This window comes from Mustela nigripes, chromosome 15 (genome assembly GCF_022355385.1).
Source record: "Mustela nigripes isolate SB6536 chromosome 15, MUSNIG.SB6536, whole genome shotgun sequence".
Classification (NCBI taxonomy): Eukaryota; Metazoa; Chordata; class Mammalia; order Carnivora; family Mustelidae; genus Mustela; species Mustela nigripes.
In genome coordinates this window covers 8,316,148-8,338,881 of record NC_081571.1, presented here as the reverse complement: position 1 = coordinate 8,338,881, position 22,734 = coordinate 8,316,148, and the positions used below count along the sequence as shown (strand labels likewise).

Here is a 22,734-nt window from a genome sequence, read left to right as displayed (position 1 = left end):
TTGAAGTGAAAGGTTTTTTTTTCCCCTCTTTTACTAGCAATGAAAAGGACGTTAAAGGAAAAGCACCAAAGGTGATGAGGAATATTTTTCCATGGCGAACGATGTAATGTCTTTTGGTATAATTCTCTATTTAGAAAGCGAGGTGCCTTAAAGCTGTCATTGGCGATACCTGACACATCTTACGTAACCACTGCCCAGGGGACATAAATCATCTGTGGATATTTTAAATAACACCATCTTCTCCTAGAACACCCTGCATGACTCAAACACTGAGACGGAGGAATATTTCAGGTGTTTTGGAGCAGTTCTCAGACATTCAGGGAGGGACAATTTGGAGGTTTATTAAAATTCACAGGCTGGGGCTATGCACCCAGGGACTGTGGTTGTGTGTGCCTGTGTGTGTAAATGTGGGTGCGTGCATATTGCAAGAACATATTTTCTGGGTGGGGAGGAGGTTGTTTTTTAACAAGCAATCTAGACAACACCTGGGTGGCTCAGTTGGTTAAGTGACTGCCTTCAACCTAGTTCATGATCCCGGGGTCCCGGGATCAAGTCCCGCATTGGGTTCCTAGCTCCATGGGGAGGCTGCTTCTCCCTCTGACCATCTCCCCTCTCATGTTCTCTCTCTCAAATAAATATATAAAATCTTTAAAAACAGAAACAAACCAAAACAAAAACCCAAACAAGTAACCTAGATAATTCAGATGCAGGTGGTCCCTGGACCTTACTGAGAAATATCACATCTAGAACCTATAGAATGTTAAAATTCTTTGACCAAAAGAATTAGGAGTTGAAGTCACAATACTTCTATTTACAGAAGTTCAAAACTAATTAGTTACTTCCAAAAAAAGAGCAGGCATGTTTTCCATTTCCCTTGGGTTTTCTTATTATACCTGTGCGACATTCCTCAGAGATAACAAGGGTGGATAATATTATTCTAACTTTGCCGATAAGGAAATTAACACAGGCTAAGTGATTTACCAAAGGTGACAGAGCTAGTTGGGGCAGGTCTCTTTAGCCTTTTACACAGACATCAAATGAGATGGCATCCCCTCAGATACTCCCCAAGTCAAAAGCCTTCAGAAACATGTGAAGAAAATAGCAGTACATTTCCTGATCTGGTTTTAGATAAAGTTTTCCTCATCTCTAATCAAATGCTCTTCCTCAGCAGGCAGCTCTGAGCTAAATGAAGTTTAAAATTTTCTACCTTGAGCACTGGCTTTGGAGACCCATTATGGAGATGCTTATAACCCACGATCATGCTACTGGGAGAAAGTAAAGCAGATGGTCCCCTATGGAAAAACATCAGCACATGTTTTCCCTGGTAGGGGACTTTGGCATTATCTTGAGTTTATAATAGATAGATATAACTTGAGTTTTTAATTCGCTTTAGATCTAGTTTGGACCTAGAAAAATGGAAAAACAAGGTGTCCCTTAAAATCCCACAAATGTTGTGTATTTTTAGGAGACAGAGTCCGCAGATGACTTCTTTGATTTCAGAAACTTCCACTGGGACTTTCTGGGGCTCACTGTCTGGTTGGGTTTTGTGTATCATATCATGAGGTGCTGGAGGGAAGATAAAGACCCTTTGACAGTAGAAAATCACTCTCATCTAGAGCCTTCTCCTCCCTTGCCCTCGAGGGAAAACCTGCCTTCTCCCTCATGAGAAAAACTCTTGATATAATGGACAAGACAAAGAAAGAAATATTTAACCAAATCCATTAGGAAATCCCAGCAGGAACAATGTACCTTTTCAACAGTTTAGGATGTTATGAACAGACAGAATGTTTTGTGTGGGGCATCTGTCTCAGGCTCCCGAGTGAGAAATGCTGTTTGCCATTAAACCCTAGTTTCGTTCCAAAGCTCAAAAGAACCGTGTTCATTTGCTCTGTGAACTACAAAAAAATGGTTTATACAAGTCACTAGAAACATCTAATAATAATAATAATAATAATAATAATAATAAAAGTCTTTTCCCAGAGTACCCCTCACTCCTAAGCATTCACCAATTGTCTTAGTTCAGGCTTAGCTCTTACACCACACACTGGGTGGCTTATCAGCCAGACATTTATTTCTCACGGTACCGGAGTCTGGACATCTGAGATCAGGGTGCCGGCATGATGGTGAGGACCCTCTTTAAGCATCTAACTAACTTCTCATTGTATCTTCAACGAGACAGAAAACAAGTGAGCTAGATCTCTGGCTCCTTCTTATAAGGAGCTCTAATCCTCTTGATGACCTAATTACTTCCCAGAGGCCCTACCTCCAAATACCATCGCACTGGGGGGGTAGGGCCTCAACACGAGACTTTGAGGTGAGGACACAAACACTGAGTCCATAATGACCACCCGGGACCAAAGAGATGACCATGGCTTGGGCTGATTTTCAATAGTAGCCCCGAAGAGCCCGGCTTCCAGCTTTCTTCATGACAGCCTGTCATTCCCTCAGAGGCAGCAGAAGTCTTTGGGAGACCTCTGACTAGTTTTGGTCACTCTCCATGTAAGGGCTTCTTCAAAAGGGTTCAAAGAACAAACAAACCGCTGGGCAGCAATAGCAGGTGAAAGAGTGTTAGGATGGCTCTGACACTGTATTTCTGACACCCTGTCCCCACTAAGAGGTCTTCATTGGAGGAAGACTAGTGATCATAAACCGGCTTTCACACACACACAGCAGAATACCCACTCGGAAGTCCCATGACATGAAAACTACCTTAATCGTCTTACTCGGTGTCTAATGAGAACCTCACCTTAGCCAGCTGTGTTCGATTTCCAAGTAACATCATTTACCTCATACAAACCCGCCAAACAGTGAGAATGACGTAAAAAATTAAAAAATGAAAAATTTATACCAAAATGATACGTGATTTGATATTACGGTTTCTTTGCTTTGGGATGGCAGGAATACCTTGTTAAATGCGTTTGAAAGGTCCGCAATGACAGAAATTTCACCATTAGGCCAAGCCCTCACACCATACAGACCAGCACCCAACTTGGAGAGTGACCATGTGGCACGGTTAGTAGTGTCTGCCCAGCAGATGTGGCCTCTCTGCCCTTGGAAAGTAGCTTGTGGCTTGGAGTGAGAGTCAGAGGCCAATCTAGCTTGGGCACCTCTAACCTAGGGTTGCTGCTGCAGATGCATGCAGAGAGGGTTCACCTGGGTATCTCTCTGGTGAGGGCACTGGGAAGGGCTTCCAAGAAAATTGATTTTGTTGGCCAGTCACACATGGACTGATCCCATTCTGCCAGCTGTCACTCTTCTCTCACCTAAGAAACTATCTGCAGCAATCAGCTGCTGTCCAGCACCATAAAATTCCCCAAAAGAAACAGTCACAAGGCCATACCTGCCCTTTCCCAGAAGGAAGAAAACCCAAAAGCAGATATTTTAGGCACCACCACCTTGCCAAGTGACCATCGTTGTTGTGAATACTTGTCTTGGTTTGTTTTTTGGGGGGAATGAATCACATTGCTTTAAAATAGAACTGATTTCTTGAAATGCTCTACAATCTTCCTGATTCATTCAACGTGCTGTAATTTCCATCACCACTTGCGTGTGGGAAAGAACTGCCAAGTGTGTTACGGGTTTGTCCTCATTCCTCACTGTGTAGATGTGTTAGGGGACTATGTGCCCCCTTCTGTATCACTGGTCTGTCCTGGCCAACACCTGCACTTAAGGAGGTCCTGGATACCCTGGGGTCTGATGGCTACTGATTAGCCAAGGGAATAAGGCAAGTAATGCCACCCCTGGGTTATCTCACATAACATAGCTGCTGCACATGTATTTAGGGTTGGGCAGACCAAGGAGTTTGGGCTTATTTCTGCAGAGGAAGTGAGGCTAGGATAATAGCCAGATGTGCCATGCACAGGCCTGGCCCTATAATATGCATTCCTGGGGCAGGAACACCAGTGGAAGTCCATGACCCATAGGTCTTCTCTTCTCATCCTCGGATCTGTCCCCCAGCATAAACGTCCTCATGCAAGTCAGGGTGGCTATAGAGAGGCAAACATCCAATTGGCCCAATGTATGTGTCTTGCAACTAGCTGCCCCTTGGGCTAATGGTATTCACAAAGGCTTGGATATGGGGAAAGGACCATGCAGGCCTGGGAAGTGGGCTTTTGTTGCTATTGAGGAAGGAAACTCAAGATCTTAGAAACCCAGGGAATGGACTAGAAGTAGGATTCTGGCTCTGGGTACCATGGGCTTCTCACCCTGTGAAGAGGAACAGACCTAGCCAAGGCTGGCCAGCTCAGAGGCTTCCAAAGCATAGAGCCTGGGGCAACCACCTGCTGTGATCTTAGGACAGTGCTGGAAATGGGCAGATCAGAAAATGGGGGTCAATGGGTGAGGCTGGAGTGTCTGGGCCTGTCCAGCTTCATCTGTAAACTGAGGTGGTTTGGAACCTGGAATTGTCAAATTCCTCTCCAGACCCAATACTAATACTACTGGTTCTAAATCCAGCTTGTCACTATTGAAGGCTCAGTCTCAAACACTGGATAAAGATAATATAAAAGAAAATTCTAAAAAAAATTCAAATGAGCCTCTCTAGTTCAAGAGATGAACAATGAGATATCCTGGTTAATCAATGATCTGGCTAATGGAGTTGTTAGATTTATCTTTCACAGGTAACTAATAATCAGAGCATAACAATACACTTAACCTCACAATGACCATCTGCATCACCAATGGATGGCAAATGACTCAAACATCTTCAGTTTAGGGCCATGAACTACCTGGACACATCAGGACTGTATGTAATTAACACATGATTCATTATGGAAACATGAACATGCTGGGTAGGCCAGCAGATGTAAGTTGACAATCTCCAATATTAAAATTTCCAATGCCATTTCTGTGGATGAGGCAACCTCTTTCTGATTCTCTAATTTGGTCTGTTTCTTTCCTGATGAATGTTGATGGAAGCAGGCTGCACCAACCTCTCCCGAAGTTCACTGGTGTCATGAGACACAGAGAGCCCATGCCCAGAAAGCATCAGTGTCCTGAGACAGGGAAAGCCCACTCACAGTTAGGAGCACTGACCTGTCCTTTCATATCTGGAGCAATGGGAATGGTGGGCCAGATGGTTGAGTAGACGCCAAAAAACACCAGCCAGATCAGCATGCTTCCCCAGACAGCCAGATGACTGAACTGCAAAAGGAAACAGAGGCTCAGGCAGGGCTTCTCTGCTGGCACAGGTGAGCCACCCGCACCCCACCTGCAACAGAAACCCTGTGTCCAGGCCAGCTTTCTTCATGGATACATTTTTCACTAGTCACTGGAAAGTGCCATCTTGTAATTATCTTGTCTCAGAATGTCACACAATGAATTCAAGGATCAGGAGGCCCCAAACTACCCTGAAGATCAAGGTGCTTTTGCTGTCTCAGCAGACCTTCTCCTAGACCCCTTGCACAGTTTTAGCCAGCCCCTCACTGGTCCTCACCAATTCTTGCTCCAACTTGGAGCTACATTGGCCAGTTCACCTTAGTCCAGTAAGAGAGCACCATATGGACAAAAAGAACATGATGTTCTTACTTATTGTTTTGAGACTTTGATTCTTCTTTTCATTTTCCAAAGAACTTTTTACAAATCTGGGCTGGATATTACATCTTAACAATCTTTTAAGCATCTGCTGAGTTGTTAGCTTTTTCTCCTTTGCCTCTGAATATGATGATCCTTGACTTCTTTTCTTCCACACTCCATGACATAATCCACCATCAAGGTCTGTTAGCTTTTCAAAAATACTTCCAGAATCTGACCATTTCTCACTACACCACTTTGTAAGAGTCCAGGCCAAGCCACTATCACCTCTTGTCTGGATTAATTACCATTGTCACTTGATGGATTCTCTACTTCCACAAGCACCTCCAATCTCCTCCCTCATTTTCCCAGCACAGAATTAGGAGTCTATTTATAAAGCAGTGATGGACAAACATGAAACATGGGTTATGATCCTGAAATGTGACATGTCACCAAAATGTCTAAAATTGGGGAATGATTAAATGATGGGATATTGATCAAACTTAATACTCTTTAATTATGAACAAAGATTTTGTGGAAGTATACTTTAAGTTGTGGAAAATGTCCACGATCTATTTTAAACTGAAAAAAGGATTACAAAGCTATATGCTCCATAAAGCATTGTCTTATTAAAAATATACAGGTGAAACATCTGTAATGTTATCCAGAAAAGTCATAACAGTAACTGCCCCTTGTTCATAAACTTATGGAAATTAAAAATTCTCTTTCATGTCCTTCTGTATTTTCTGTATTTTTTTTTTTTACAACATGCATATACACTTGAAATGAAAGGACTGTTAATAGCTTAGAGCTGTTAGTAAGTGCCAAGCAAATGAATCATCGGAAAACTCTGGATGACAAATTTGCCCTGATAAAGATCAAATGAAAATTTTTACATGCAAAATTTAAATGAGATAGCTCAATCCTGCTGATTGGTTTCCCAAGGCTTAAAAAAAGATCCATGACATCAAATTATCTGTAGTGGATAGAGAAACAGTTCCAGAGAAAACTTACTTTAGTCCATGCTGTGGTCTCCAAACCAGCTTTCAGACACACAGTGACAACAACATACTGTGAAAACAAACAGGAATTGGGGAAAATGTATTATCCTTGGTGATTTATTATTACTTTCCAGGAGAAACCCCAAGTCTCCATTCCAGAGGCAGTGGGAGTCACTTTTGTGTTTTTCTTAGCTTGGAAAGATTTGGGGAAAATCACTTTCTACGGTGCTGCTTTTTTTTTTTTTTTTTACAGCTAGATGTGAAACTGTCTTGAGGTGACCTGTCTAGAAATCTTGACTCTGCAAAATCTCTGCTAGAAAATGAGGTAAGCATTTCACAACCATTTTGAACTTTAAGAAATGTATACTATTGAGTTGAAAGATTTAAAACAAATAATATGAAGGAAGGCCTTATATAAAGGGTTTCCAGAGGCAGTGTGCCTACATATGCCACTTAAGAACAGTTCTGTAAACAGAGAGAAACTTACCGTGTAAACAATATTTCCAACAAATAAATAGTCTGTGGCCTGGCCACTGGCCAACGCAGTATCTGAAAAACAAAGAAGTTATTACTAACTTCTGGGGAAGAGCACTGCAATCTGTTTTGTTCAGAATATAAAAACAGAACTTTAGAAACATTTTCAAAAGGTAAGGGATTTTCAAAAACTGCATCATCTGTGATTCTAATGCCTCCTCTAACTGTGAATTGTTTTCGTCTTGTATTTTCTCCAAATGAAGCAAACAAACAAAATCAGGTTTCTAACAAAATGAACCAAATACCTGATCTGTATTGAAATTTATATTTTTATAAGGATTAAAATCTCCCCTTGTGGGGTTAAGCAAAGGGAAGAGTTAGACTGTAATAACCTGTTTTTATTTATAGCAGCATTTGACTTTTTCTGAGTGTTCCTTTAGGATTTATTTTTAGTTTTTGCTAATTGGAACTATGAGCCAATAAAGGAAGATAACCACATGAATACAAATTATTTCATGATTATTGAACTCAGAGTTTGGGAGGGATATTCGCTACTCATGTTCTCATATGCAATTGCATGAACTTCTGAAGTCTATAAATTGGGGGAATGCAAACAATCCAATGAGAGACATCTAGAAAATACAATTAGGAATTTGAAACTTTAATTTCTTAACTTTTCCACTTTTTTGTTCATAATGACTATTACAATGTATAAAACAATTACTAAGGCTGAACTCTAACGGAATTGTCTAACTTCTATCAACTAGCTTGCTGTGAAAAGTCTGGTTATTATCCTGAGGGGTTAAAGCCTTTTTCAACATCAGGAATGGTTTCTTTGGACGCCACTGCTAATCTTCTTTTATTCCCTTTTATACTCAAATTCAGGTCTGTGACTGGGAGGCCAAGGATTACAGGGATTTTTGTGTTCAAATTTCCAACCCAGTAGCTGCCGCACACATACATTTGGGCAGGCTCACTGACCCATGTGCTTGTTGAGGAATCTCTTATCAAAGTGTCAAGATCTGTTTAGTTTTCTAAGACACCAAAATGACCAGGTAGCATCATAAGCAGAATCTGGTCATTGTGGGGCCATAGATCGAGCTCCAGGGCATGGTCTTTCTCCTGATTCAAGATAGGAATATTTGCATATATAAGGAAAGATCAACTGCAAAGTGATATTATGGGCTGCATTAGCTATACACCTAAACTAAGGGACTGCTACTGGGGAAAGTAAAGTGTTATCCAATGAGAATAGAGAGAGATGGCCACCAACTTACAAAGGAATGGTCTGGAAATTTAGGGGAGATACTTGAAAGTTAGGCAGAATTTCATTAAAAGGAAAGGAAGGAAAAAGTTCAAAACACCTATCCTTCCATTCTTGAGCAATAAAGAGGAATGAAACACTGAAACAAGCTATAACATGGGTGAACCTTGAAAATCTTGTGCTAAGTGAAAAAAGCCATCACAAAAGGCCATCTGTTGTAGGATTCTACTTCTTGAACTGTTCAGAAGAGGCAAATCTACAGAGACAGAAAGTAGGCTAGTGATTGTCAGGAGGTGGGAGTTTTTGGGGGGAGAGGGGGCAGAATGGGAAATAACTGCTCATACTTATGGTGTTTCTTTTGGGGGGAAAGAAAATGCTCAAATATTAAGGTGTCAGCTGCACAATCACATGATATATTAAAAACCATAGAATTGTACCCTTTCAATGAGTAGAATGTAGGATATGTACTGATAAAGCTGATATAAAAAAAATTCAGTTCCTCAGTCACACTTAATCATATTTCAAACCCTCAATGGCCACAGGTAGCTAATGACTACTAAATGGGACAGCATGGATACAGAACACCTCCATCGTCACAGAAAGTTCTATTGGACATTCAAGCCAGAGCCACTATGCTGGAAGAGGAAAGAAGTGATAAGAATTGGCACATATATTTTGAAGGTAGAGAGGACAGGCCTTAGGATTTAAATGGGGGGTGGGAAAGAATGTGAGGAATCAAGGGTGATTTAAGGGTTTTGCCTGAGTACCTAGGTGAACATTGGTATCAATTTACCTGATTCTGGTCATATTCACACAGGAATACTGATTAAAAGAGGGACACATTAAAACTTGGTATTGAGTGGTCAATATTTCAGATTCACAATATGAAGAACAGGTGACAGAGAACACGATGCTATTAAGAAAGAAACAAAAGCACATGGAGGCAAATGAGGTGGTGAGAAGGAGACAGTTAGTGGGGGAGAAAGGCCCAGCAATGAGTGTTAGAAGCCCACGTTCCAGCCTGGCTTTCTTGTCCCAGCTCTACTGTTATTCAGTTCCTTAAAATGTTCGGTTCTGTCTCCACACCTCTAAAATGGGGATTTTATACTAGATACAGATGATGATGACTGAATTATCACCAAGGTTCCTCTAAGATAGAAAATTTTATTGATAAGGTCTGTGATTTTCGCTGCTCCATCAGCCTCAAGCAGGTAATGGTAGAAACTGGAGAGTTTCAGATCTTCTTCCTGTTCAGTTTAGCTCAGGGGGGTTTTCCTAGTCTCAGTCCATCTGCCTGAATGGAGAACAATGACCTCAGTGCCCTGAAGTTCTACCTTCACGAAGCCCCAATGAAGTCCAGAGTCAGCGCGGACCCAGTGTAAGAGTTAGAGGGGGTATGAGACTAAACTGAAAATCGAAGTTCACAATCATGGTTTGACAACTTTCTGATTTCCTTTTAGGATGACTATTTCAAATGATGGCTGGTGCATGGACTAAAAGAACTATACAAAACATTTGTCTAATGTGAAAGGCTTAGAATGTGTTTCAGATTTTATGGACATAAATAGAAAACTGTTACACGTAAAAAATACTACATTGAAAAGAGGGAGCATATGATTCTATGACTCACTCTGTGAGCACTTAACCTATATTTGTATACCTCCTAATATAACAATACTAATGTATTATTATTATTAATGTTAGTACATGATAACAATATATGTAAAATCCCTTTGCTATTCTAACGACTATATGACCTAGTATTATCTGTGTATTTCAGATGAGACAACCAGGGCAGCAAAGAGAAGTCAAATGACATGAAAAAGGTCATCCACTTCACAACAAACTGTAAATAAGGGTTTGTTTTCATTACTGAGCTAGAAAAAAATGCATCCCAAAGAACAAAAGAAAACTCCAAAAGGAAAAAATATATATATTAAAAAGTACTCCTTTGAAATACCAACACCTAACGGGAAAGGAGAGAATTAAGGCTGACAGGTCTTTAGCTTCCTGTGACAAAGACTCTGGGTCACACTGGAAGTAAACGCAGGGCACAGCAGCAACCCCATGAAACCCGAGTTAGGTGGGCACAGCAGCCCCGAGTTTCTCCACCTTGGCACTGCTGACATTTTTCCAGATTAGTCTTTGTTATGCAGGATGGTCCTGTGCATTGTTGGATATTTGGCAGGACTCCCCGCGCCCCCACCACGTAGCCCTGGGGGATGCCAGGAGTCCCCAAGCCCTAGCTGTGACAATGAAAACTTTCTCCAGGTGTTGCCACATGTCTCCTGGGGGTCAAATCGCCTGGCCCGAGAACAGCAGTATCAGGGGTAAGACAAAAGACAGTATCTAGAAATGTGCAGAATATACTGAGGTGAGAGCATCTAATGTACAAAGGGAGCCCTCTTCTCTCTAGTCAGACTAGGAGAGAATGAAGCGACCCCCCGCACCTCCCAGGTGTCCCACAATCCACAGAAAGAAACAGCGGGAGCCTTTAGTACAAAGTGATGCAAGTCACAATGCCAGATGGCCTTTAGAAGCGGGCAAACTCTGGGATTACCTGTGGGACTGAGAGCTTGCTTATGAGGACAGGACCTCCATGAAGACCTTTAGCACTACTGAATGCTCTGTGGGCAACTTGGCATAAAGAAAAAATAGGGAAAACTAAAAGGCATTTTCCAAATGTAGCTTCTAGAGTTTTATAATGCACTAATTTCTACCTTGTCAAGAGACTACAATGCTCACTGGCATTAAATACAATGTTTACACTTGAGGTAACCTGTACATGCTTAAAATAACTTTTCCAGAAGCCAGGATAAGCTTTTTATTTCTGTTCATCATTTTGGAAAGGTAACTCAGCACTGTATTTTAGTTTTCCACTGAGGAAAGAGTATCTCCTGCCCCACTCCAAACTTCTACCATCTGGAAAAAATTTATTCCTTGAAGGAGAAACTCCTAAACCAAGATGAGATTCTGGGACCCGCCAAAAGTCTCGAAAAGGCAGCATCCTTTAGACAAGTCACCAGCTGTCACTCTGCATACCCTGCTGGGGAAATTCCCATGGAATGGATTGACTGTTCTCTTATGGCTTATATTTCAACTGTTTTAAAAGCCAATACCTGTGGGCATCCTCTTTGTTAGATCCTGCCAATAACATACTACTGAAGGAAAGATCAGAAGTGACTGAATGTAGCAATATGCTACAGCTTGCTGATAATTCAAGCACGGAAAAGCCCATTTAGACTGTCCAGCGTATTCCTGAAGCACGCTGTGGACACAATCTTTCTTCCCACTTCGCTTCAATTTAATAGCACTGTTATGATTCCCACACTCCACTCGGGAAAACATCTTCTTTTAGTTTAGTAGTTTAGCTCTTATTATTTTAGTCAGATATTTAAAATTGCAAGTGATTTTTATTTTGAAAGGGAAAAAGCAACCCCCAAACTCAGGTGAGTGGTTGAGTTCCCCAAGCCAGCCTTCAGAACATTATTCAACCACCATCTGTGTAAACGAGAATGAGAACATGACTTCACACCAAGCAGCAAGGGAAGGCAGAGACGGCTACTTGGGAGGAAGGAGGTGGTGAGAAGGGAAAGGGCAATACAGGCAAAAAGGCAATCAGCCTGCACAGAGGCTTGGAGGTGAAACACCCCGCCCCGCCCCGCCCACAGCTGGGTTGGGGGGTGAGCGCTGTGCAAGGTAGGGTGGAACACTGGTGGTGTGAGGGCAGGGGCCGAACCTTGCAAGGCTCTCCAGAGGTCCCTCAGAAGAGAAATCCATCAAGAGTGCATGTGGGGAGGCATGATCTCACCAAATCTTTGTTTTCCTAGGGTAACCAGCAGGACGCTGAGCACTTCCTAACAGAAACCCGTCATTAGCACACAAAGGTTTAACTGAGCAAGGAGGACAGAGTAAGAAGGATTAAGCTGCCTATTGCACCAGAACAGCTGGCATTTAACCCAACAGGGACCAGTCAGCCTTTTGCAAATCGAGGATCAAATTCACCCAGATGAGAGATGTAATGAGAGAGGAGGGCATTGCCTCTTCCAAAAGTCCATAAAAAGATTTCCATTAAGTGAAGAACCTACTAGAGCAGGAAAAATTCCCCATCTACCCTGATATAACAGTCACATTTAGAATGATTTTACTATAGCTCCATGTGATGTAAAACCCAATACAATGATGATGTTTACTATATATATCAAAAGCGTTAAACAAAGTGACAGAGTTGGGGACACTGTCCCTGGTAGTCAGCTCATTCTCTTGGAGGCTTCAGGATCCACTGACCCGGAGCCAGTGGGTGCCACTGTTCTTCCAGATTTTTATTATTTGGAAAATCTACTTGAATCCAGGGGTCAACATAAAGAAGGATTAGCCAAATGTGCTTTAGAAATAGTCACTGAAAAAGACTATTGTGAACAACTGGGACAAAACCACACAGACCCCCACATTAGTACTGATGGCCCCAAATGGTTGCATGCAAAAACCTCTCCAAAAATATTTGTGGGAAAACCCATGACTGGTAAGGAAAGTACGCCTTATTTTCTAAGCAGACGGAATGATCAGAGGACTTACTTCAGAATATTCCAAAGGGCTAGGTTGGTGACATTTTATAAAGATGCCATTTCAATTAAATGCTCATTAAAAGCATTACATCATTACCCAGCTAAACCACAAGAATGCACCCAGAAATGGCTTGGACAAAAAGCAAAATCTGAAGACAAAGTTATAGCACAGTCCTGTATGGTCAGGGAAGACAGGATTTAATAATCAAGAAAACAGATGGGGTGAATTTATATGTGCATTTTTAATGAAGTAAGAATCCATGGAACACCTGAATTACAAATCACAGGCACCTCACTCACATAGGACTCAGGAGAGAGAACTGAGGTGGAGGGGCACCATTCCCTCCCTGGACACCCAGGCACCTGCCAAGAATTCTGGCTGGAGAGCGGATGCCAAGTTTCTCCTGCTTTCCTATTCCCACCCTTTGGCTTCAGAACTCTCAGCAGCTCTGGCTGAGAGCAGCCCTTATTCCAAAATACGCCCAGGGTGTCCCCTCCCCACCTTGCTTGCTGGGCCTCTCAAGCCTGCAGATGCTCAAAGGAGGCACTCCACCAACCAGGTACCATTGGACTAATATCCAGAGTGAAGAGGTGCTCCAAGTTCCAAGTAACTCATTTACAGACAAACTTTTATAGCTCACCCTGCTCAAACCTGGACTGCCCAGGCTATAACTGAAACTATTCTTCCTGCTTCCAATGTTATGTATTCACAAAGAGAAAATTTATTTTTTCCTTTCTCTATAAAGAGTGGTATAAAATATTGGAGAGAGTTTATAGGAGGTTGAGTTTATACAAGTGTTAGTGATTATAATTACATTCATAACCAGTGCTGGGTTAAGTTCCTGGTTATATAAGCCTTTTTGCTGGATTTTCTCCTCTCTCTTGCCATTACTGATGGATAACGGGAAGGATATGAAACTCAAATTTCAATCTGGGTTTTTTTTTTTTCACTTTTGTGAAAATGGATTTTAAAAAAATGGGTGGTAACAATGAGACGTGAACTTGATGGCCGATGTCAAATAGCCACCTGTGTGGCCACAGACTTGTCTCCTGTTCTTGGGTGCACAGCTAAGTAACGTTCCTTAGCTCCTTGTACCCAGGTGGGGCCCTGTGACCAGTCCTTGCCAATCAGACATGCGCAGAAGGGATGGCTCCCTTCCCAGAGATGGTCAAGAGCAACGATTCCTTCTCCTGGCTCTGTCCCCTACTAATATCAAGGCTGACCGTGCACTCAGTGGTCACACATGAATGGAACCTGACTGTACTGAAATGGACCCTGAATTTGTTTTAATGAGGTGTGTTAAGATACGTAGACAGAGAAATGATTGTCATGGAGGAAGGAGTTTATACTTACAGGTCGCTAGAAACATGAGGCAGGGACGCCAAGCAGGGCCACAAGGGAAAGCGTCGGGGTCAGTAAGGAGGCAGAGGAGGGAAAGAGAGCACACGCTCCAGAGCCTTTACTGGGGGCTTCAGGGGGCGGAGTGGACAAAGCTGGGTAGGTATGAGGTATAATCTTAGGACTGGATGGTACAAATAATTTCAGCAGGGCTCTGTGTTATAGGGGTGATCCCTAATTGTCTGGCATCTGACCCCAGAGTGATTTAGGGCAGCGGGAATACTTTATTGGTGCATGGCAGTTCAGAGAAGAGATGGCTAGGGGTGTGGCCTTTAAGAGATGGCTGGGGGTGTGGCCTCTGGACTGGTTGACATGAGTATTAGAGACACTCTTGCAGTGGCGAGGGGGGTTCCATTTCAATTCGGGGGGGCTCCATTTCATGCATGACCCCTGCGTGCACTCTCAGCCTTCCCATCAGTGGAAGACAGAGCCAGGAGAAGGAGCCTGGGAGGGGCAGTCTCTCCAGGATCAAGGCCCCAGTGAACATCAAAAATGTGGGAAAAAAAATATTGGAACATAAGAAAATATGCTCAGTGCAGTCGTCTCCCAATTGACCGTGACATGAATAAGAAATTAGCTTTTATTGGGATATGCCCCCAAGATGTGGGGGTTGTTCATTACAGTTTATTCCCACCCCAGCTAATGCACCTCAATTCAACTTCTCAATTCGACTTTCTGATAAAGTTATAAGGGTTAGAGAAATTGGGCAGCTCCGGCTCACGCTTCTTACAGCATGATACCAAACCCCGACTGTGTCAAATACATGTAGCATGGGGATTATTAAAAGAGACCCTGAAACCTAAGAGATACTTAACAGTGGGCCTCCAGCCCAATTCTGGGTTTCCAAACACTGGTGCTGCGGATTTGTGAAGCAGAACACAAGGTCCAAGCTTTCCTTCAACAGGTCATTGTGTTTAAAACAAGCCCAAATAAAACAACAACAACAACAACAAAGTTCTGAATTTGGAAACTAGGTTTTATTTAAGTACATCACAATGGGGTTAGTAATGAGGTATTTTAGGTTTATAAGCTGTAGTTTCATTTGTATGAGAATCAAAAAAACTTCCCAAGTATTCCATCTTTCTCGTTTTTAGCGGACAAGCCCCTTTCACTTCACCTTTGTGCTTGGGGGTCTTGGGAAGGTCCTCCAGGACTCTGTCCTCTCAGGAGGGGTTCCAGAGGGTGGAGGCCATGTGGAGTGAATTACTCTCCTTTCTGTCCCATTTAGCATTTAATGTTCCTCCCCAGATGTTTCCATTGATTTCAGACATTATCGAATCTGACACAGGAGGGGTGGTGGCTTGTAAAGGGGAACTAAGTGTTGGCTTCCTGTCTCCCTGTATTCCTTGGAAACACAGCATTTAGTTGGGAAACTCTGTGGCTACCACAGCACCTTGTCCCAATAGGCCCAGGAGCTATGGCCATCAAGGACAGTATTCACTAATACCATACTGGCTCCCCATGGGATGCCCGGGAGCCAGGGTAGGCCTGGCACAGAGAACAGACTCATTTAGCTTTTCCTTTCTAATAAATAACTGAGTTGAAGAAGTGGCAGGCAGAGAATGGCAGTCTTGCCCTAACATCGTTGAATGTGAGGAAGGCTAGTCATTGGGATTTACGTGATATAAAATGGCGTGACTGGCAGTACCAGGTATAGATCAGAAATAGTTCAAGCTCAAACAACCCAATAATGCCATAAGCAGAGACAAGCAGACTATGTTTCATCTCATCCACATGCACAGTTTATAAAACTGGTTGTCTAGCAGCACAGTCATTAAAAAGTACAAAATCGCCTTTTCTCGAAATTCTCAAAAGACCTTGCTGCTTAATTAGTGCCAATAAAATACGTGTCCATATACGTGTCCTTCTGAAAAGGGGTGGGAATGATTTCCAGGGTGTAGGCTGTGAGGAATTGAGAAACAAAGGTTTTGAGGAATTTTTCTCTGCTGCTAAGTATATTCTCTTGCTCCTCACCCCTCGTAAATTTCATCAAGAAAAATCTGAAAATTTCCTTTTTTAAAGTCCAAACTGATATTACTTTCTTTTGCCAATAATCACATTCCACTTCAAGGAGGAATACTCAAATATGCAGACTGGACTCCACCAATGGAAAACCTGAGTGTGGGCTGACACCAAGGGTCTTGATGAATTTCAGGCCCTACAAAGGTGACATCTCCGGTTTTAACCTAGACTCGCTTTCAGATCAAAGTATGGGAGCTGCAGACAGGCCACGGGACTGAGCGTAAGATTGTGATGGTTGGAAGAAATCTGATTTGCTGAATTGCTTGAGTGGAAAAATTTATTTTGAAACTTGAAATGAATCATCACAAATTCCATCAGCAAAGGAGTGCTTTGAAAGGTCTATCCAAAACCACGCAAAAATAAGCAAAGCAAAATTCTTGGAACCTCTCTAAGGAATGAACGACGGGCTCACACCTTCTCGAAAATATTTCTTCCCAACAATTATGTGCCCAAAGTGAACAACACTGGTATGTAAGACTCTAAGCCGCTCTTTATAGTGGAAAGAGAAGCTCCTGGTAAAATCCACCACCTTTGTGACGTAATCCACAAAGTGTGGAACAATGAAATGAAGGGCTCTGGGGACCTTAGCCCATCAAGCGAAACTCCTTTAGGGTCCTGGCTGTGGACAGAGTCTGGGGGACAGCTTCAGGTGGGACTTGGGGGTGGAGAGAGGCACTCCTGTTAGATCAGGGTCCCCCAAGCCTTGAACATGTCTCAGTTCCTCTCAAATCAGTGCCATGTTCCTGTATTTCCTTGGGGGTGGGGTGCTACATCATTCTAAAAGGTGATTCAAAGTGTAACAAGAACTCAGAGTTAAGAAAGTAAATCAGCACATATAAACAAGTAATCCCATCAGCTGCCATATCCCTATCTTCTCCAACTTGCAATCTTTCTTGATTTCCACCACTGACTTTCTTTTTCCCCCGACCCCCAAAATTCATGCTCTTGCCAAACATCATGTGTTTTTCTATGCAGCGAGTCTTCCTACCTCCCGCCTCTCACCGAGAAAAGTCTGCACCCGGGTTTTCCTGATCTGACCCTCACCTAACCCTAACCTCCCGCCCTCCTTCCCAGCCACTCCCCCCCACCTCTCTGATGTAGCTGTCTTGACTAGAGGGTGCCACTGCTGACCCCAGAGGGGACCCTGGGAATATGTCAAGACATGTTCTGCTCTATTATAGTTGTACAAGGATAGGGAAAGAAAGATGGAAGGTTACTGACATTTGCTGCCAGCATCCTGAAATGCTCATAAGGTCGCCCAACAAAGTCTAGAATCTGGGTTTCCCTGGCCCTGCATTGGGAAATACTGCCCATGGCCTCTTCAGGTTCTTGCATGCCTGCCTGGTTGGTACAGAGTGCTCTCTCTCCTCACCTTTCCCCACACCTGCCCTGCCCCACTTGATCAGCCACTCCTCACCTTTCAAGAATATAAAATGTCACTTCCTCAGAAGAGCCTCTGGACTAGCTTGTGACCCCATAGACCACAGCACACAGGCCAGGAAACAGCGATGTACACATTTCCTGGTCATCAGCTCTGGCCTTCTGGAAGCGGCTGGAGGCAGGAGAGGCAGAATTTCTACGTGTTGCACTCTCAGGGTCACTGATTTGCCATGATTCTGCTGAATCAATAGATTCTCAAAACACACTCCCTGGAAGCATGTATGCACATTCCCATTTCCTGGGTGTTAATCTCCTTACACACTCCCTGCAACACCTGCACACACGAGTGTTCTTGCCTCTAGTTCTCCTTCTACCTTTCACTCTTATGGACTTTATACATTCATTCCCCCAAAGGGCTCTGATCATGATACTCTCCTCTGATCATGATGCAATCTCAACACACATAATCCTACCTTCACATAACATCTTAAGTCCTGACTTCTCAACCTCACATTCAAAACCCTGTGCTGTCCAGTTTCCACCCACCTTCTCACATCTTTTTCTGACCTTCACCAGTGAAAGGACAGACTCCTCACAGCTTCCCACACCTGCCCTGAAATTCTCTACATTGTTCCGCTCTCCCATCCATTCCTACACCTCTCGATCCTACCTGGACTTCTAGGCTAAGCCTGGATGTTACCTCTTCTACTAAGTAATTAATAATCCCAAAAGAAAGGCATTTTCTCTTAGCCCTCTGAAAACTCATAGCATATCATCTGCATTTGACTTGCGGGAATTATTTTCTACTTTGTACTAGAAGTTTCCATGCATGGATCTAGTTTCCCTACCAGACTACAAACCCTTTGACAGTAAGGCTACGTTGATCCATTCACCTAGCACCCTTAGAATCCACCTCAAAGCCTTAGATGTAAATATTACACAATAAGGTTAATGAGCAATGATGCAATAGCTTTGCTATGCATTAATAGTGAGAATTTAGAAATTAATTCTAAAATATTCATTTGTTAGAAAAGTCAACTCATGAACAGAACACCAATGGCCTTCTATAATTCCTGCCAAATATAATTCATATTTGCAATTTATTTCATCTCACACAGTTGCACTCAATAGGTTAACATTTATAACAAAATTAACAGAAAGCTTCTACGCTAAAGGCTAAATACATACAATAAAATAATGACATTGATGATGATAGTGATGATAATACAAACTGGAAAAACATCCTATGGGCTGGCTACTAGGTAAATCACCAGATTTGAGGGAAGCCGATAAGGGTGGTAGAAATGGACTTGAAATTCACTTGGTGCTATCTCTCAGGTAAATAAGTAACTTTTGGGAGTCTATCTGTTTTGAAACACAGGCTATTTCAGGGGAATAAACAGATTTATATAGTGGCATCTAGCTAGACTATCCCAATTCCACCATAAATAGCAAGCTGCAATCTCAACACACATAATCCTATCTCCGGGATTGGAAAACCATCACTTCTACTGCAGAATGGGCCATATTAGGGCTTTCTGAAGCAGACAACTGAGTGACCATCTTATAAATCTTCTGAGGGTCCAAAGGCAAGCCCTCTGGAGTTGGGACCAGAGTGCAATATCTAGATGAGAAGGGTAAGGGGCCTGGAGATGGTACTCATGGTCCAATCCATACTAGTCCCTGTGTCTTCCTAAGTATGGGCTCAGGGATAACAGGACAGCTGTCCAGATTGTTCTTACGCTCATCAGACAAATTGCTTCCCAGCCCCAGTCCATCCTGCTGCAGAGATGGCAGTTTCTATCACCAAATTGGCAGAGCTTCTAAAGCAAGCCACATTCAACACTCTTCTATTTGTAGCCCCTGCTCACTCGAAATACACAGAAATCCACACTGAGCAAAGCTGAACCACAGGAGAGCTTTAGAGTTCAAAGAACATGATTTTGCTAGAATGCCCGTGTGTTGGGGCGGGTGGGAGGGCTAGAAGTAGAACGTTTTTATTTCCTGATCTAGATACTTAGGGACACTTGAGGGAAAAGGAGGTCAGATGAAACTCAAAGAACAGGTCATAGGCTGTAATAAATTGGCAGGGCATGCATTTTTTCTAACTGTCGGTATTTAATAGGTTAAAGAATATCAGTGAGGATGAATCATTTTTGTTTGAAGCACAAAACAGATTGACATAGAAACAAAGAGGCTTGGAAGCTTTATATTCTTTGGTTCTCTGAACAATAAAAGGCCTTGTCTAGTCAACATTTGGAGTAATTTTTCCCAGGGGGATTATTACTATTTGAGAGGGATGAAAGAGTAGCATTTTCATGATCCATTTTCCTTTTCTGAGACTAAAAGATGTGTCTCCTTAGGAGAGAATCTTTTGGATGTATTAAGGAGTGTGAACAAATACAGGCAGCCACGTTTCTCACACGTCCTCTTCCAGCTGGAGGAAAGACTAAAACCAGCCGAGAGAATCGGGCCTCAAACTTTAAAAGTCTGCTTGAAAAGTGTATGTCAAGGAGAGGGGATTCTTTCAAGAAACGAGGTGTAAGTTTAGACCCTCACAAGATCTGAGTGACTCTGCATACAGGTATGTGAGGTTGGAAAACGAAAACCCAAGCAATTAACAGAATATGTCAAACTTGGGGCCGAGAGGCATCGATGTTTCACTCCAGCACAGTGTTTTGCTTCAAGATCCTCCACTCAGTTATTAAAAATAAAGTTTAGAATTCCTAGCATTTAAACTCTCCAGGCAACTGGAAAGAAAATGGGCTCTCGGAGCCAGAATGGATGAAACCTACAAGCTATAAACCTGAGCCCGAGCTCTCATTAGATTTTAGGTATGTTTTTCTTCTGAAATGTGTTCTTGTGATCTCTCGGTCTGCAGAACTGGGAAAAAAAATTTTTTTTGTGAACAACTGGCACCAGAGGGACCGCAGAGCTACTTGCTGACAGTTGAAATCATGAAGCCATTACCATGCTCCAGCGCTTTCATGGGAAACCAGAAGAGGATGAGGGAGTGGACCAAGGCGTTGATGCAGTGACCCCAGAAAACCTAAGGGAAAACAAACCAAGGGAGTCAGGAGCTGCCCACAACTCTTGACCTCTGTGCAACTCAACAAACGCCTCATTGTGAAGGATACTGGCAGTGGGCTGCGTTGCTCCAGAAGTAGCCTAGTATTCTTGAAGTTAAAAAAATACCGGTTTCCTCATTTTTACATACAAATGACTGGACTATCTCTGGATAATATTACCTTGCTGCAAAGACCTAAATATATATGCCATATATGTGGACCAATATACAATCTGTCCATATCCAAAAATGATTTATAAGCTTTTTTCTGTTTTTTTAAGAATCCTAAAAAAAGACAACAGACATTTACAATCATCTAGAAAGAGAAAGGTATTAGGTCAAAACTGTTAACAAGAGACAGAAACTGTGGACTTCCTGAAAGCATTAAAAACACTTTAAATGTAGATTTCTACATGGTGCTCCCATTCTTTTGTTTTGTTTTTTAAAATCCCTCCCGAGCAACTTGTTAATTTCTGGGGGTTTGGTTAATATAATGCACATTTAAAAATTCTCTTTAACACTTGAAAGGTCAAACAGAAGAACACAACGTTTAGTTTCTTCTAAATTAAGGTTTCATAAATGCACTTTAATCATCTTTTTACTACTGAGATGACAGAACTACTATACTAAAGCCAGCTTGAATTTACTTAAAAAATCCAGATTTTTCCAGGGATTGTCATATAGTTTGATCCTAAGTAGCAGTGAGGAAGCAGAAAAATGAAAAAGGTCATAGACAATGGGATTTTCCATTTTTAAATGTTCATTTTTTTCCCCTTCTCCCTGACCTCCTTACCTACCTCCTCAAAAAAAAAAAAAAAAAAAAAAAAAAAAAATGTCTCCAAGGCTTCTGCAAATAAGTCTCAGAGAATTCTCAGCTCTGCTACCTTTTAAGTGGGTTCTTTCCTACTTACTTCCCATCTTACAGGGCTATTGAATTCAAGCGCTTTAAAAAACAGAGTTACATAAAGAATGCAGAACCAACAGGCCATGCTTCCCATTGACAAACTCAGAGTAAACAGGGACTGAAAACAAGTATTCATCCAAGTCTTCCCGTGTATGGAAGGCAGTAAAACCAATAGGATCCATTTTGGTTTTTTCCAGGCTTGAAAGTGCCTATTATGCTTTCTTCAAAAGAAGACAGCTCTGAAGGAAGAGACTCTCAATAACACCGGCTCCAAACGAAGGCTCCAGAGGTGGTTCTCTCCTGGAGGACTCCCCTTGGCATCCTTACCAAGGCCCCGGCGGCTACCCAAGCAAATCACGCACACCACCTGTGCCCAGTAATTTCACTGACCTCTGTTAAAAGGTCTCCCTGAACCTCTCATTAAACATCCTAATCCCCTCCCGCACAAAACCCGAAGACAGAAGCATGGCAACACAGGCGTCCTGCACCCAGCCTGGCACGTGTCTTCCCTTCTGGCCGGGGCCCTCAACCTCTCTGCCTCTTGGCTGTGACTGGCAGGCCCCATGAGGTCCCCTCTGCCCATCCTGACTGTGGAATCCTGGCAACACCCAACCCAGCTTCTACTTGGCCCTTTGCAGGGTTGCTGACACCTTTTAGGTCTAGAGGATTTCTCATTTGATTTTCCAGTCTGATTAAAAAAAAAGAAAGAAAGAAAGAAAGATACCCACGACTGACTGGATTCCTGTGTTGACATCTGGCCAATTTTTCTCGCTAGCTAAAGAAACATTTTCTTTTAAAGGAAAAACCAAGCCAGGGTGGTAAGAAGGCTCTGTTAGGCAAGCTCCCAGCCCTCCTCAGTGCAGGGCTTTATGAAGGGTAAGGGGAGTCTCTGACAGCTGATCCAAAAGGCCCTAGGGCCATGGGTGCTGCTGGCCACATGGGGACAAGAGGAAAGGAGTCAACAAACAGGAAGTGAACGTGCAACACTGAACTTCCTTTCCAGCTGGCATCTTGAATTTACCAGCTTGCTATACTGGGAGAGGGCGGGCATCTCACCTCTTCTCGAATGTTCTCCCTAATGCATTAGCTCTCTCACAGGCAGATAACTAGAGCTGGAAGACATACAGCAGTGCTTATGCCCTTTTGA

At 42.6% G+C, this 22,734-nt stretch overlaps 1 protein-coding gene across 2 annotated transcripts in view; it reads right to left on the bottom strand.

Moving 5' to 3' along the window:
- LOC132002552 (phospholipid-transporting ATPase IB) overlaps positions 1–22,734 on the bottom strand; it is a 606,778-nt gene that overhangs the window by 142,489 nt on the left and 441,555 nt on the right. For both annotated transcript variants that reach the window (XM_059377600.1, XM_059377601.1), the window contains 4 exons: positions 20,587–20,665; positions 7,000–7,061; positions 6,526–6,582; positions 5,035–5,142 (listed from right to left, as the gene is read on the bottom strand). In XM_059377600.1, coding sequence (XP_059233583.1) covers positions 5,035–5,142; positions 6,526–6,582; positions 7,000–7,061; positions 20,587–20,665 — 306 coding nt within the window. The remainder of the gene's footprint in view (positions 1–5,034; positions 5,143–6,525; positions 6,583–6,999; positions 7,062–20,586; positions 20,666–22,734) is intronic.